This window comes from Macaca fascicularis, chromosome 5 (genome assembly GCF_037993035.2).
Source record: "Macaca fascicularis isolate 582-1 chromosome 5, T2T-MFA8v1.1".
In the NCBI taxonomy this organism is placed as follows: domain Eukaryota; kingdom Metazoa; phylum Chordata; class Mammalia; order Primates; family Cercopithecidae; genus Macaca; species Macaca fascicularis.
Genome location: NC_088379.1, coordinates 177,976,514 through 177,993,925, shown reverse-complemented (window position 1 = coordinate 177,993,925; position 17,412 = coordinate 177,976,514). Strand labels below are relative to the sequence as shown.

Genomic DNA, 17,412 nt, shown 5'->3' with positions numbered 1-17,412 from the left:
TGAGACAGGCCAGCACAGCTGGACTACGTGGGCAAGAAGTATAGTAGCAAGAAGAGGTCTGCAAGGTGGGTAAGGGCCACAGCATGGGGGCTGCTGCACGTTAGGAGTTTGGGTTTTAAGTGCAATGGGAAGGCACAGAATGGTTTTAGATTTGGGTTTCTAAAAGACCACACTGATTTGTGTCTCAATAATAGATAGTAAGAGGCAAGAGTAGAAATGGAAAGACCAGTAAGGAGACTTCTGCAGGATTCCAGGAGAGACGATGGTTGCATGGCCTCAGGTGGAGGCAGATGAGAGGAAAGAAGCGGACCTCAGAAGTGATCTGGGCTACATTTTGGTGGTAGAACCAAGGGGCCTTGCTGATGGACTGGATGTGAGGGGTTAAGGGAGGGAGGCGCAGAGGATGTCTCTAAATCCCGTGCTCTGCTTTAAGCCTTGTACATTGTTTAATTTTCTTAATGTATTACTTATATTGAAAAGTTAGCTATATTTATATTGGTGTTTTAAGTGACATATTTTTAAATAAACAGTTCAAGTGCTAAAATCTCTGTTTCCAAATTGCTAAGCTAACCCTCTGACTGTAACATCTGCACTGAGGTACACTACTTAGAGAGAGATATACACCTCAGGTGTGCAGTGACGGAAATGAAGGGGCTTTCACACCAAACCACCTAGGGGTGACTCGGCATTTTGCCATTCTTCTGGGTAAATGCAAAGAAGTCACAACTCTGTGTGAGCCTCAGACTTCACACACTCAGGTAAGAGCTCTCTCACAGTTTGGTTGTGAGAATTCAGTACCTTATACTAAGTCCCGGCCTGCAGCAGACCTTCCCTTCTCCCCCACTACAGTGATGAGAATGCCACCAGTCATTTTGCAAAGCACCTGTGTAACCGAGATGAGGGATCTGAGTGCTACACTGAAGATAACTGAGACGCACTCTAGATGAGGGGCTCTACATCCTGTTAGGGGTCCTAAAGGGGCCTCATATGGCAGCTCTAACTCTTTAACAGCCATCTTTATCTCCTAAGACCGCCAGATAAAACACAGAACACCCCGTTAAAATTGGATTTCTGGGAAATCCAATTTAAAAAAATTTTTAAGTATGTCCCATGCAATATTTGGAACATATACTAAATTTTTTCACCGTTTATCTGAAATTCAAATTTAATTGGGCATCTTGTATTTTTATTTGCTAAATCTGACAATGCTATCTATGACTAGGCAAGTCTCTACTGGGAATAAATTACTCCAAGATTCTGCCTTCACAGCCCATGGAGATGCTCTGACTCTTCTCTGTATAAGAGGTTGTATCTCTCACCATCACCCTGCTGCACTTCCACTCCTATTTTCTTTGCACATTTCACTAATCTCTTCTCACTTTTACCAATAAAGGTACAGGAATACTCAAAGTCCATTGAATGGCTTTGTTTCGGACACAGGATTTTACTTAGTGGTCATAAAGAATGCTGGTGAGCAGGTGTATGTATATGTGTGTGAGTGTGTGTGTACATGATACGTGTATGTGAATAGGTATGGGGGTATGAGCACCTGCTGTATTAACCTTTTGAAAATTAAGATGATGCTAACAGTATGTCATCAGGAATACATTCTGCGTGTTTTCTAGTAGCAGTGAATTAAATTTCCAACTACATTCATGAAAGCTATGTAGATCCTATAGTAGTAGAACGAGTTATTGAATAAACTGAAAGAGAAAAGTTTTGAGTTCATTCAGTAATCACTATCCATCAAAAGTTAAGAGCTGAAAATCTTTCATTTAAAAATCATACTACGTGAAAAGAATTGGAAAGCTTAGGTCAGAGTTTTATCTATCTGAGTGTTCCTTTTGCTGATAGTCAAGTGTTTCAATTCCCAGTTTCAGTACTGAGGAAAAAAATTCAAGGAAACATAAATCTAGTTCATTATGCGAGATGCCCAGAACACTGTTACTGTTTGCTATTGTTCCACAACAAGATAAGGCACTTGCTCCAGAATGAAAATCAACAAATCAAGGAAGTTTTGCTATTAAAAAATTGTCAGTTAAACTAAACAACATATTTAATAGTGTAGTTGACTTACATCCTGGTGCAAGCTCATTTTCTCACTTGTGGACTGGTAACAAAAAATTCATAGACCAGTGCCAGTCTGGGGACCACGGTTTGAATAGCACTGATGTAGAGGGCCCCGGAATTTTATACAGCCCGCCTTCAATACAATGGCGTAAATGTAGGGACCGCCTCCTTCTGACCATTTTGCTGTTCAAAGATCCTCTTATTTCCTTGAAATAAAGGCATCAATAATTTCTCCATTCTAACAATCTAACTAAACCTAACAACCTATGAAAACAACAGCTGCCCCATTGTTAGAAAGAAGAGGATGTGTGCTTACTCTTCTTGGCGTAAGTCATTGACGCTGCGGTCCAGTGAGATCATGTCACTTGCCACCATGTTAAATCCAAACTCTTTAATGCTGGCTTGAATTGCATGTTTGAATTCTGGTCCCAAAACCAATGGCTTGGCTTTCTCTCCAGGGCCACCAACCACTCCAGGAGGCTCAGGTTCTTTGGGTTCAAAGTTACCGAGGATCCCTGGGCGAAGCACAGGATCACGGTAGGTGAATGTCTGAGGCTTAAATGTGAGATACTGCCTCTGCATGATATCTTTCTGGGAATCTCCTCCAGCATGGTGCTCTTGTTCATTTTTGGCCTTGTTTTTTCTTCTAATAGACTCTAAGTCCACTTCTACTCCTTCAACATGAGGCCATGGTACCACAGGTTTGAATCTGTCCTCCCCAGGAGCTAGTCCATTGCCGCCTCGGTTGGGCATGGGGTCATTGACATCTCTGTCTTCCTATACAAAAGGGAGGGGATATACAATGAGTATATGAAGGCAAACCACCACAGTTGAGTTCATGAGACCAATTTTCAGGTTTAAAAAAAGGCTGAGGCAACAATAAAACAGTTTGGAATACAAGCAGGACATTAATCAGGACTTCCCATTAGAAGATAGCTTTCAGAGTAGAGAGGAAATACCAAGAAATAGGCTATCTCCTCACCTTACTGTTTCAAAATTAATGAAAGGATGCATTTTTACTTCTCCCTTTACAAATCTACCTCTCTATCAAAGGCCCCTTAATAAAGCATGTTTTTAAGGGTTAGAGCAAAGAAGTTCTAGAATCTTTGATTAAAACAGATGCTTAATAGGTCATGTTTGTACAGTATGTGGTTTTCCCAGTTGGCCTGTGTGTGATAAATATAACCTTTTGTCGGTAGCACAACCATATGGTGGCAGTGGTATTAGATGGATGTCACTGTCAGCAGGCTGGCTCAGTGCCCCAAATGGCAGAGGAACAAGGCGGGGATATGCAGAGTCCCAATTTGGTATTTTTTACTCACTGAGAGTTTATCTGAATTCAGAAGTATAAAAAAAGCTAATACCTGTAACTAAGTCAGCTTGGGCTTTTAAACTACTCCCCCATACCTAGTTTGCCCCATTCCAGAAGCAGCATGGGTCAAAACAGGTTCTTTGTACAAGGATATTCATTCACAGTAAAGGGTGCCTCTCTTTTCTGTTTGGACCGTCTTCATCACCTATGCAGATCTTCCAGTCAGATATGATCAGTGCGTTTGCTTCTGCCAGCACCATTCTTTGCACAAGACACTGTTTCTCAACATTGGCATCACCTTGATGGCTTTGAAAAATGCCAATGTCTGTGTCTTACCCTCAGACATTATGATTTAATTGGTCTAAGCATTTCGATTTTTAAAAGCACTCCTGGTGATTTTAATATACATCTAAGCCTGAGAATCACTGGCTTAATGGGAGGGCTGCTCATTATAATTAGACAAGGGGATTATAGAGGACGCAGCTGGGGAAGAGGCAAGGTGCACACAGAACAACTGCAAAACAGGCTGATGGGTCTGCCACTTTCCTCCACACTAACACTGTGTGATTCCCCTACAGATAGAATTAGCTACAGATAGATTCCCCTACAGTCATAGAATTAGCACCACCCGACCAAAATCTTTCTACAGGTTTAGAGCTACCTTGAAAAGTAAAGTTTACTAGTTTGCCTTAAAAAATACAAAAGAAAGTCTCTAAGTATGATGTTGATGTGTAGGTGCTCTCTATTAGTAGTTTATCTAGAGGCAAAAATCTTTATAGAAAGTCAGTTATTTCAGATGTGAAGTTAGTAGTTAAGGGATGGCAAAGACTTGATTCTCAAAAGTTCAAAAATAGGCATGCAATGCAAAATTCAAAACATCCAAAAGGGCATGTAGTGAAAATCAAGCTTTTCTGCCTTTCCTTCTGCAGAGGTGATTACAGCTACCAACTTCTTGTGAATTTTTCTAGAGATGTGATATGCATGTATAAACATACATGTGTATATATAACAAGATAATTTTTTTTTGGAAACGGGACATAGATTTTAACTAACTCATTAAAAAAGGAACCTGTAAGATATTACAACTGGTTCAAAAAGAAATCCAAAGGACAAACATAAATATCAAGGATATTGCAAAGAATTTACAAATGGATGCAAATCTGGTTAAATTGGTCACTCTGCGTAGGGCAATAATCAACTGCATTCCACCAGAACAATTTGCATTTCAATGGACAAGGGTCTTTTGCATCACTCTCAGTTTTCTGTAATTTCCAGGATTGTAAAATAGGAAAGGGTGGGATAAGCTGGAAAGCTGAGTTAGACAGTCATCTTTTGGGACCATTTCAAAGTTTTTCACAAGTTGTCCCCTAAATAGAAAAGGCAACACAGCCTGATTGTATAAATGTGATGCCTTTGTTCAGGTATGTGTGGTACGGGGTTGAGAAAGCCTCTGGATCAGCCTTCTGATTGGCACATCTCAGGGACTTAGCTTGAGCCTAACCTGTGAGCCCTACTAAGGGTCAGAGTCAGTGAATAGAAGGCTGTTTTGCTGGAAATCATATTCAAGAAGGACTGAAGATTCTCTTGGGAATTAACTAAGTAAAGTATAAGGCAAGCATAACTGTAAGAGAGAGGTAAGGGGTGATTCTGATGATGGAAAAAGTGTTTGTTTCTCCAATTTATCTCCTGGCTCCTTCCAAAATTATACTTACTTATGTTAGTGTTGTAAGTAAATTAATATAGTGATATCATTATAAAATGTTGTAACAAACTGGTTCCAAGTTGTTGATGCTGAAACAAGTATAACACAAAAAAGAGAAAGACATTCTCCTCCACTTTAGTTTTTCCTATCACAGGCTCAAGAGAATTGGTAAACAGGGAGGTAAGGAAATGTTACTAAATACAGAAGAGTAGTTTGAACAGCTCATATGATGTCAGCATCCAGAAGCCATAGCATCCACTAAGTTACCTAATGTTCCATACAGAGGAAATTGAATATTAGAAGAATACAGAATATGATAACATGAAATCAAATTGTGAAATACATGCTATAGTCTAGGTTGGCCTATGCTAATACCAAAATTGCAAATTTAAATATTTTTCAAATTCAACTATTTCAATGAGGGAAATTTTAATGGATTAAAAAATTCATGTTTATTTTCCTCCAAAAGTTTTTTTTTTTTTTTTTTTTTGACTTAATGGTTCTTTGTCTAATCTTAAACTGTCGGTGTTCTTCAGGGTTCTGTTATTAGTCTATTTGTCACTCCATCCTCATGTTGGGTTATTTCATTCTCTTCCAAGCTCAGTGACCAGTTTTATAGTGATCACGGCTACAACCATTTCCCCAGCCCGTATCACCTTTCTGAACTCTAAACCTCATAGGCAACTGCTTCCTGAACATTTCTATTCATCTCTCTCTAGTAGCTCTAGTAGCTAAATTTAACATATCAAAAACTGAACCTATCATTCACCTCACATCACAAGCCTGTCTCCTTACTTCAGGGACTGAAACCACCATTCACTCAACTGATGAAATCCAAAACCTGCAATCATCCTCAACTTCTTACTCTCTTTTATCTACCCTTCTGACATCCAATTAATCATAAATTCCTGTCAATTCTATCACCTGCGTAGAGCCTCCATCTGGCCACTTCATTCTATCATCCTCACTGCTGCTGCCTTAATTCGGGCACCCTCACCTCTGAACAAGATTACAATAGTAATAATAGTGATGATGGTAAACACTGTGTCCTAAAGTGCTTCACATATATTAACTTAATCAATCCCATGAGTTAGGTACTATGATTGCCACGTCTATTTTATAGACAGGACATCTGACAGGAAAGTTACCCAAGATTAGAATCAGTATGTAGTAGAGTCAAAATTTCAATCCAAATAGTCTGGCTCAAGAGTCCATACTCTTAACCACTATGACCTAGTGCTTCTCACCCTGACACATGTACTTCCTACACAGCAGCCACAGGGACTTTTCTAAAATTCATATATCAACATGTTTCTTTCCCTGCTTACAATATTCCAGCAGTAGCCCACTGCCCTCTGGAGAATATACACTCCTCAAGGGGGTTGGCAAGGCTTTGGAGCTCTAGATTGCATTTATGAAATGTCTCCATCACTATCCATGAGAGAGGAGTCAGCTAACTTTTTCTTCAAAGGGTTAAGTAGTAAACATGTTTGGCTTTGCAGACCACAGGGTCTCTGTGGTAATTATTCAAGTCTGCCTCTGTAGTGTGGGAGCAGCCATAGACAATATGTAAATGAATGGGTACGGCTGTGTTCCAGTAACCCTGAATTTACAGACACAGGTGTTGGGCTGGATTTGGCCCCCCAATCCCTGCACTAGACTGTAAGTTCTGTGAGTGCACAGGCTATGTCCATCGTACACACCACTGCATCTCCAGTGCTTATCCTGGCACATAATTCCTCAATAAATACTCACTGAATAAACAAATGAATCCTAAAAGTTCTGCTTTGGAGGTAAGACAGACTCTGAAAAGAAAAGCGGAGATAAAGAATGGAAAATACAAAATAGGAGAGCAGGGCTTAGATCAGATAGACCCGTACTGGCAATACCTTATGAATTCACCAAGAACATAACTCTATATTCCCTCCACAGCATTGTACTTTTAATAATGCTATATAATAGGACCAGAAAAATTGAATTTGCTCACTTCTCAAAGACTGCATGTCATTAAATCTGAAGGCAAAACCAAATACAAGAATTGTCTGTCTAACCCCAAGTCAACTAAGAATAATCACATCAAATCTTAATTATATGATTCGAACAATGGCTATAAAGTGGTGTAATACTTTACTCCCCTGAGGAGGAAAGCTACATACTCCTTCTGTCTAAGAGTGAATGAGAATCAGTAGATGCCTCTGTGACTCACTGATACTATAATACCTTCGTAAACACCAGCTGATGCGCTCTACAGTCCAAACCAATGAATCACTGTTAAACAGAAATGGAAAAGAGGATGAGTAGATAATTTTCCAAGATCAGTATGTTCATAAAGGTGGAAATGGGGTGAAAAATATGATCACTTATCACTGGATGGTAATATGGATTACCAGAAGTAAGGTCGGGGCAGTCACCATCCACCTTACAACTTACAAAGTGCCCCTTCTTACCTCCAAATCCTGCTTATACGTAATATTTTTCCAAGATGGCCATGCCTTGGTAGAGATAATATAAATCCAAAGGGATTTAGAAAAATGGTCTTTAGAGCAAATGACAGTAACTTAGGCTTGCTTGAATTTGAAATCGTAGGTGAAGCCTAGAAAACTAAGCTTTTAATGATGAGCTTATGCAGTCACACGATCTCTTGAGAAATGACTTAGCTTTAGGAAAGGGCCACTGCTTGAATGACATGCACACTATTTGGTTATCATTCTTCATGAGCCACAGAATTTAAAGGCATAACAAGCCAAACTTCAATCTGTGATTTTTAACTCTCTTGATCAAAAACACCTTTCATCAGAAAAATCCTATCAGCATCCTTTCTCTGGCTGCACTTACCTAAAAGGAGCAGAAGGAATGGGCACAGAAAGCAGAGAGGGAGGTGGTAAAAATAAATAAGCTCTAGAAATTCAGAGGGAACAAGGTGTGCTAGTAGGCTGGGGCTCCCCAGACTCTCACCAACATGTGGCAGGATGTGGGTGGGAATGTGGGGTGCACCAGCCTCAGTACCCTTCTTTGTCTCTGCTTAGTTACAGCCGGATGGACTAGACATTTCCTGCTGACTGAAGACCTCCATGTCTTGCTCCTTTCAGAGCACTGAGCGATGACTGCATTGGGAGCTGTAGCCCTGCTGGGCATGGTCAAGGAATTTGTCTGTGCTTAATCAGGGCTTAAAATGGATAAGCCCAAGATTAAACAGAGACCTTACCAGTCCTTGAATATCTAGAATGTCATCCATACAGAAAGGACCCATTTCCAAGTATATTTTAATATCCCTAAACTAAAAGGAGATGGAAGGCCACTTTCCAATGGCAATGCCTCTGTTAGCAACTACAGAGGCAGAACTGAAAATGGATAAAGTATGCTTTCAGGTAACTTTATGGAAATATAAAAATTCTACATAAGCTGTGGGTGTGGCTTACAGTATGACATTCTGGTAAAAATTATCTGCTCAAAGAAATAGACTCGCTTAGAGGAATTCCTATTCCTTGTCTTTATTTTTATTTTTTTTTCCTTTCTTTAAGTATCAGGCCAAGATATAAACCAAAGGGCAACAAAATAGAGAAAATAGTAGAGTTGACATCATAATGCTCCACTAAAAGAAATCCAGGTCAGCAACTCTAATACTGTATATTAAACTTAAGCAGGGTAACCAGGCTGAGTACTATACAGTAAACCAGTTCGTCCCAAACTTACTTTACGGATTGAAACACTGGTACTCTTGACAATGGAGTGCAGCCTATTAAGTAATAGTTAATAGTTATATCTTTTATTTTTATCTCAAGACTTCTGATATACTATGGCAACTGCAGTTACAAGTGGGTAAGTCTGTGATGCAGTTTTAGCCACCTACTGGAAAGATTTTATCAGGTTTCTAAGTGGGCATTTTGAGCCAATTAGATGCCACCTCCTTTAACCAAATAAGCAAAATATATAATACAGTATATAATAATACAGATCTATCCTGTATTATAGTGAAGAATACTGAAATAAATAAGTATCTTCCTAGGCTACAGGGATCCATGATTGTGCCACTGCACTCCAGCCTGGGGACCACAGCTGTGACCCTGTTTCAAAAACAAAGGTATCATGCACACATACGTTTATTGCGGCACTATTCACAATAGCAGAGACTTGGAATCAACCCAAATGTCCATCAGTGACAGACTAGATTAAGAAAATGTGGCACATATACACCATGGAATACTATGCAGCCATAACAAAGGATGAGTTTGTGTCCATTGTAGGGACATGGATGCAGCTGGAAACCATCATTCTCAGCAAACTATCACAAGAACAGAAAACCAAACACCGCATGTTCTCACTCATAGGTGGGAACTGAACAATGATATCACTTGGACTCGGGAAGGGGAACATCACACACCGGGGCCTATCATGGGGAGGAGGGAGGGGGGAGGGATTGCATTGGGAGTTATACCTGATGTAAATGACGAGTTGATGGGTGCTGACGAGTTGATGGGTGCAGCACACCAACATGGCACAAGTATACATATGTAACAAACCTGCATGTTATGCACATGTACCCTAGAACTTAAAGTATAATAGTAATTTTAAAAATAAAATAAAATAAAAAACAAAAAACAAACAAACAAAAAAACAAAGGTATCTTCTTAAAAAGTTGCCTGTATCACCTTTTTGAACACCTAGTCATCTGAATAAAAGGAAGATTTCCATTATATAAGAGCCTCCCAATAAATCTCACAATTTTGCAACTTGTTAACTAATCTTAGGATTTTTATGCATACCATTTGGAATTCTTAAGAGAAGTCCCCACCTGTATCAACACAATAATTTTCTAAAGATCTCTGTGCATTCTGTACAGTAATTGTGATCAACTACACAACATCTAGACGAGGTAAGTTTTAAGTCTTGTGCTCTTTTCCCCCAGTTTTAATGCAATTTCTCCCACATCATTAGGATAATTTCATGATTTGCCTGACTTAACAGGAAAATTAAATGTACCAAAAACACTACATGCTCATCAGAAAAATACCAACTATTTCTTTTCATTTTTTTTTTAAATAGAGATTGGGTCCCAGTTTGTTGCCCAGGCTGGTCTTGAAGTACTGGGCTCAAGCGATCCTCCTACCTCGGCCTCCCAAAGTGCTAGGATTACAGGGGGTGACTAATCAACTATTTTTTGTCATCTCTTTGAGTTATTGAAGATAACCTCATATGAATATTATCCAAAACCATTTACACATTCTGATGCCTGCTCCAAGCATCCAGTGCAATTCCCTGCCTTCTGGAGATGGAATTCCCTTTTTAAACAGAAGACAAAGTATGCACAGCCATCCCCCTGTTTCTAACCCCCCACAGAGCTTCTTCCTCCAGGTGAAAGATGGGGAGCTGGATCTCAATGTGAAAAACTTTGAACCGTTCTAAGCATTTAAAATCACTGAAGAAGCCAACCAAGGGTTAAACAGGTTTGTTCCCACCAGACTTATTTCAATTTAGTATACAAAAAATATTGACACATTAGTCCCATATGTTCTGTCTTTGGACGATAATTATGCACTGATGATATGCCCAGTCTTAGTGTTGCGCGGGCGTGGTGGCTCATGTCTATAATCTCAGCACTTTGGGAGGCCAAGGCGGGCGGATCACCTGAGGTCAGGAGTTCAAGATCAGCCTGACCAACATGGAGAAACCCTCTCTCTACTAAAAATACAAAATTAGCCGGGCATGGTGGCGCGTGCCTGTAATCCCAGCTACTCGGGAGGCCTAGGCAGGAGAAGCTCTTGAACTCGGGAGGTGGAGGTTGTGGTGAGCTGAGATCGCGCCATTGCACTCCAGCCTGGGCAACAAGAGCAAAACTCCATCACAAAAAAAAAATTTAAAAATTAGCCAGTGTCCAATTTCCATCGTCATCTCTATTTCAAGTAGATACATGAATAAGTATTTGACGTTTAATCTCAGAGCACTGGACATTGTGAGTGAACATACTTTTTGGTGGGGAGGCACCTCTTCACTCAGGCTTTAGGAAAATTGCTCTTCAACTGACAAGAAATATTATCTTTATTTTACCAGAACCCAATCTTAATGGAGAAGCATAACTTTCTTTAGATGATATAAATTTATTTAAAGTGTTTCAGAGATAAGAGGCTATATTAAGAAGAAAAACTTCAGAAATAAAAAACCTTCTAAGTCTTAAGTTTGATCTTGTGGAACTCTAGATTATTCCAGTGATAGGTATAGTTTAAAAGTGGTTTTGGCAGTGATATTAGTAAATATGGGGAACAAATCCATTATATTTACTCAGAAGTATATAGTACAATTTTGAACAAAATTTAGTTCATCCAAACTAAAGTACATGATCAAATTTACTAAAGTTATGCTAAATTTACTTTTAAAGAACCATAACAATGTACTGCATATTTTAAAGGCATCGGGGTAAATTACAAAATAAAAACTTTCAATTCTCAACATATAAGTTAAAATTATTACTGGAAAAAAGGAGGTTTCATACAAAACCCTTCTTTGTGTTAACATTATAACGTCTAATGTTCTATTTTGTAAATGTGAATTTACCATTAAGCACACAGTAGTTCAAACCAGCACATTTAAACTCAGGAACCAACTCCTGGGAAACTCTGCCCTCCTCCCACGGTCCTGGGTCCTGTTTTGTTTGTTTGGTTGGTTTTGTTTTGTTTACACAGATGCACTTTCTGCTTTCATACCTGTGAATATTTCTAACATTGCACTTCTGTATTGCCTTAGTATCTGTTTGTATGTTTCTCCCCAATCAGACTGAGGGCTCTTTGAGGACAGATAGTGTGTATTATTTATCTGTGTGTCCCGAGTACCTAGTAGACAGCAGGTACTCAGTGCATGGTTTGTTCATGGATGAGTAAATGGAGAACATCAAGGTGTGGCTCATCTACTACCCTGCTGGAATATAAACTGATTTTGGGTCTATTATCTTATGCCACTGCTGGCTTGGTTTAAGCTAGCATTTTGGGAATCCAAATGAGATAAGTGAAAACATTATTTCCCTACAAATCTAAAATTTGAATAATCCTTTTTTTAGTTTCTTCTCTTCCTCAGATTTGGATAAATCATGTTGGCACTTCATGGAAAATGAGTACTTTATTTAAACATGAAAAAGTAAATCTGCTGATGTTAGTGTTAGTTCTCTTGGCCAATTTATCTTGCAAACAGTTTCCTGCTAAATCAGGTCAGAAAAACATGAGTTAATACTCAAGTGGGAATAAATTTTAAAAACAAGCAAGTAATTAAAGGACCAAAATACAGGTTAATTTTTGCAACAGAAAAATAAACAACAAATTGATTATCGTTTTACAAAAAAAACTTTTATTCTTAAGACTTTAACCGGAGCAGATCAAAGTTATCATCGTAAACAATTAAGAAGTCTATGTAATACATGAAATTTGAAAATATTTATGAAATCTATGTAAGTTCTATCTTTCAGAGACCTTATAAAAATTCATGCTTTGGCTCATAAACTGAATCATAAATATGCATTACAGGTTTAAAAAAATAGTTCTTATTGTGAATATTTAACATTAACTCTAGCTGATTTGAACTGAACTTGAAAAAAATCAAACGTCAATATTAAATAGTCAATATATCGTGTTGTAGTATATTTCAAAAGGTGATAAAACTGTATTTGTCAAAGTTTATGCCATCATTTCAGTGGTAAGAGCCCGTGTGTCAAGACAGGCCTATAAATACAAGGCACACGAATGCCACTGAAAAGCCCATCTCCCACAGGTAGTAGAAGGCTGATAATAATACTTTTTAGAAATAATAAAAGGATCTAGTAGATTTTAACTCTTCATGTTTAGGAGCTAAGCAATTCCTGAATTTTAAAAAGAAAGCTCCTAAGTAGCATTTTTATTCTAAAGATGAGATATCATAAATTACACAAAATATTTTAATAAAATAGTCAATATTTTACAAGAAATATCTTACCACATTATTCCTACAAAATGACCTGTCTAAATATAAGAAAGGTATTGGGAAAGTGAAGAGAAAAAGAAAATGAAAGCAAAGTAACGAAAGAAAGATTTAAAATAAAATTTGTGAGAAATTTTAAACACATGAATAACTTATGTATGCATATATATTATGTATGCACATGGAGAGAGGAAATATACATTTAAAAACCAAATGGCTTAGTAGGATAAGAAATAAGAAATTAACCCTGCTAAACAGACCCTTCAAAAGAACAACCACAGCATTTCATCAGGTAGAGAAAGGGGAACTGCTTAAAAGCTGAATTGATTGAAAATGAGGTCACATCTGCTCCGCTTCTGCCCACTCACATAATGTTTTGGAATGAACTTTCATTTTGTGCCAATCAACCCTACTTTAGTACTTAGAAGAGCTAAGACTCTCTCTTTTCTTGATCCTCTTTAAAATATTTTAAAATGCATTCCCAATATCAATCCCTGGGGACCACACTGTTAACACTTTTTTTTTTTTTTTTAAATCCAGGGACGTACTTATTTAGACCTATCCTTTGATTCTTGTTTCCAATATAAGTGCATTTTATAATCTAATACCAGCCAAAGCCAAGCAAACAGTTTAATTCTTAATCCTCCTGCACATCTGGCAAACCCAGTGAAACCACATAATGATTTCCAAATCTTCCTAAAAACCTTATAGGAAATTAAAGTCACCAACAGAATCATCAATAATTCTTATGACACTAAGAAAAATATTTTACTGAGTGAGAGCAGAATGAGGTCAAATGTGGCATTTGTGTTGGGAGAGAATGTTTGTTATATCTTTTGAAAGGCAAAAAAGCAATGTCCTATTATCCCTCTAGGGGAGAAACTCGAGAATGAATATAGCACTGCCACATGAAATGTTACTACTTTCTGCAGCTGGAAATGCATAAAACGGCTCTTCCTCCACTGCATCCCTGCTTTGCTCTGAAGCATGGCTTACATAACAGCTCATAAAAAAAAGTATTGCAATGTGTCGCTTTACAACACATACATTATGATTGGTATATGATAACCTTCTCTCGGAAATCTGAAAAAATAACCACCGCAGGGAAAAAAATACCTCAAAGCTTTCAGGGCAGATGTATCATTTTAAAGCCTGGAACAACATTTTATTACCATGTTATGACTAGAAATCCATTTTAGGAGGGTGTGACAATGTACCGTAATTATGTGAGACAGAAAAATACAGTCAGAGTAGATCAAGGTTATTTATGTAATAAACTTTTTGACATTTTACTTTTTAACTATCAACAGGCCTGTTCTCAAGAAGGAATGCTTATTCATAGTGATACTCTGGTTTATCATGAGTGTTATTTGTCATTCAGGTTACTATTTATATGCATCATTAAAAGATAAAAGAACTGTCCTTTTAGTTATCCAAATATTTATTACAGGTCTACTATATGCCAGACACTCTATGTAAAAGTGCCATGTTATAGAAAAAGGCCCTGCCTCTAAGGGAGTCACAGCCTGGAGGAAGGGAATGCCTGAGCAGGCCTCAGTGACCTGATCTGTGTTTTGAAAATAGTAGAGGCTCCCCAGGACATAGGCGGTGGGGATGTAAGGTGGGGCATGAGGAAGAGGCACAAAAATCATAAAAACATGGAGTGCTCAGAGAATGCCAAATCATTTGCTATAACAGAAGGGCAGAAGATGAAACTCGAGATACTGGCAGTTCCTCAGAGGGCCTCTTAAGAACTGCCGAGAGGTTCAGACTTTATCCTCTTACATGGGAGCCATGAGATCAAAGCTGAATTTTGGAATGAGCACTCGGATAGAGCAAATGAGTGGGAAGAGAAGCCAAGATGTTGTCAGAGACATAAGAATAAACTTAAAAATAAAATACTACAGAAGGCAAAGTGGGAGAGAATTTCAAGACAGGAGTGGTCAACAGGGCTAAAAACTACAGTCATGATGTCGAAGTAACAAGAATGACAAAGTCCAAAGGTACAGGCCAGGGAAGTATAGTAATGGCCGTGCTGCAGTGGGGCCCGCTCGCCAGCTCTCTCATAGACAACAGTGGAGGCCCCAGGAGCATGGTAAAGGCCTCCAGACTCCTCGCAGCTCTCTCCCACTCAGCTAGAGGATGGATCTGTCATACCGCTTTCCACCTTCTAGAGCACACAAAGCATTTTTGTGATCCCCTTGTTGCTGTGCCCTAGACATTCCTTTCAAATGCCTAACTGATGGTTTAACAAATATGTACTGAGTACCTACTATGTACCAGGTTACAGAGATACACAGGTAAGCAAATACATCCCTGCTTTTGTGGCTCTTTCTGTCCAGTGGGCCAGACAGATAAATAATCATATAAACATGGTGCTGTAAGAAACTTCAAGGAGAATTGATCCAATTTAGGAAGTTAGAAAAGGCTTTCTTGCGACCAGGCGCGGTGGATCACGCCTGTAATCCCAGCACTTTGAGAGGCTGAGGCAGGCGGATCATGAGGTCAGAAGATGGAGACCATCCTGGCTAACACAGTGAAACTCTGTCTCTACTAAAAATACAAAAATTAGCCGGGCGTGGTGGCGGGCGCCTGTAGTCCCCGCTACTTGGGAGGCTGAGGCAGGAGAATGGCGTGAACCCAGGAGGTGGAGCATGCAGTCAGCAGAGATCACATCACTGCACTCCAGCCTGGGCGACAGAGCAAGACTCCATCTCAAAAAAAAAAAAAAAGAAAAGAAAAGGCCTTCTTGAGAATGAGTACATCACTGAGCAAAGATCTGAAAGAAGAGAAGTTAGTTAGGTAAAGAGAGGAGGGAAGAGTATCCCAGGTAGAGAACATGTTGTGCAAAGTGCCTGTAGCAGGAAGCCCATGCTAAGCAAGAAGAACTAGATGTGGCTGGAGTACAGAGTGAGGCGTGCCTGGGGCAAGGTGAGGCTGAAGATTAGGTAGTAGCTAGGTCAAGCCAGGCCTGGTGTCCATGGTAATGCATCTAGACTTCATCTGAGAGCAGTAAAAAGCAAGTTAAGAGCTTTAATGCACCTTGGAAGGGACAGAAGCATTTTGAAAACAATCCCCTGGCTGAGTAATAAGACCTGGAAACAGGCCGGAGTGACCAAGGATAGATTCGGGAATAGACAGTAGTAGTCTGGATGAGAATGAATCTTGGTGGTGGAAGAAAAAAAGTGAAAAGTGGACAGATTCAAGGGTAAATTAGTGTCTTAGTCCATTTGTATTGCTATAAAGAAATACCAGAAGCTGTGTAATTTATAAAGAAAAGAGGTTTATTTGGCTCACAGTTCTGCAGGCTGTATAAGAAGCACGGTACCAGCATCTCCTTCTGATGGGGCCTCAGGCTGCCTTCACGCATGGCAGTAGGGAAGGGGAGTGGGTGTGTGCAGAGATCACATGGCGAGGGAGGGAGGGAGCAAGAGACAGAGAGGAGGTGCCAGGTTTTGTTTTGTTTTTTATAATCAGTGCTTTTGGTAACTAACAGAATGAGAACTCACTTATTACAGTGAAGATGGCACTAAAACAATACGAAGGATCTGCCTCCATGACCCAATCACTTCCCATTAGGCCTCACCTCCAAAATTGGGAATCAAATTTCAACACGAGGTTTGCGGAGACAGACATCCAAATTACAGCAATTAGGAAGTAAAATGAGCAAATGTGATGATGGATTGGATATGTGTGATGAAGGAGAGGGAGGTATGAAGAATGACTTTAAGATTTGCAACTTATTCAACTGGATACTGTTCACGGAGAGAGGAAACACTGAAATAGACCAGAATTGAAGATGATGAGTTCTTTTAGATATGCTGAATTTGAAGTGCTTCTGAAACATTCAAGAGGAGACAGAAACATAGAATTTATAGCTCAGTGAAGAGGTCTGGACTGGAGAATATAATTTGGCAGAAATCTTTGTGCAGATAATAATTGACTCAAGAGCTAATAAAATGAATGATGAAGAGATTATAAAGTAAGAAAAGGAAAGGACCTTGGATCCTGGCCGTGAGGAATCCAACCCTTACGTGATTGATGGAAGAGGGTGAGACCACAGAAGAGACAGATGACTAGTCCAATATGTTGAAAGAAAAACAAAAACCAAAACAGTGTGTTCAAGACAGAGGGCATGGTGAAGTATGTCAAGATGCCAAGTAAGATGAGGATTGCATTTGGTAACGTGAAGTTGAAGCTGACTGATAACTTTACTGACAGCTGTTTTGGTAAGGTAATGGTGTCAAGAGCCCAACTGGAGTGAGTGGAAGTGTGGAGCTGGGAGATGTGGAAACGGTACAAATAAGAATAGACAACATTTTTGAAAAATGTGCCTGTTAAGGGACGAATAGAGATGAAGAAGCAGCTGGAAGAAATATTAAGTGGAATG

At 39.1% G+C, this 17,412-nt stretch overlaps 1 protein-coding gene across 4 annotated transcripts in view; it reads right to left on the bottom strand.

The window, feature by feature from the left end:
* The window catches only part of GALNT7 (polypeptide N-acetylgalactosaminyltransferase 7), a 153,255-nt gene that overhangs the window by 73,383 nt on the left and 62,460 nt on the right, over positions 1-17,412 (bottom strand). For 2 of the 4 annotated variants that reach the window (XM_005556311.5, XM_005556310.5), the window contains exon 2: positions 2,387-2,847. The exons of the other annotated variants lie outside the window; for them this stretch is intronic. In XM_005556311.5, coding sequence (XP_005556368.2) covers positions 2,387-2,847 — 461 coding nt within the window. The remainder of the gene's footprint in view (positions 1-2,386; positions 2,848-17,412) is intronic. 4 annotated transcript variants of the gene reach the window in all.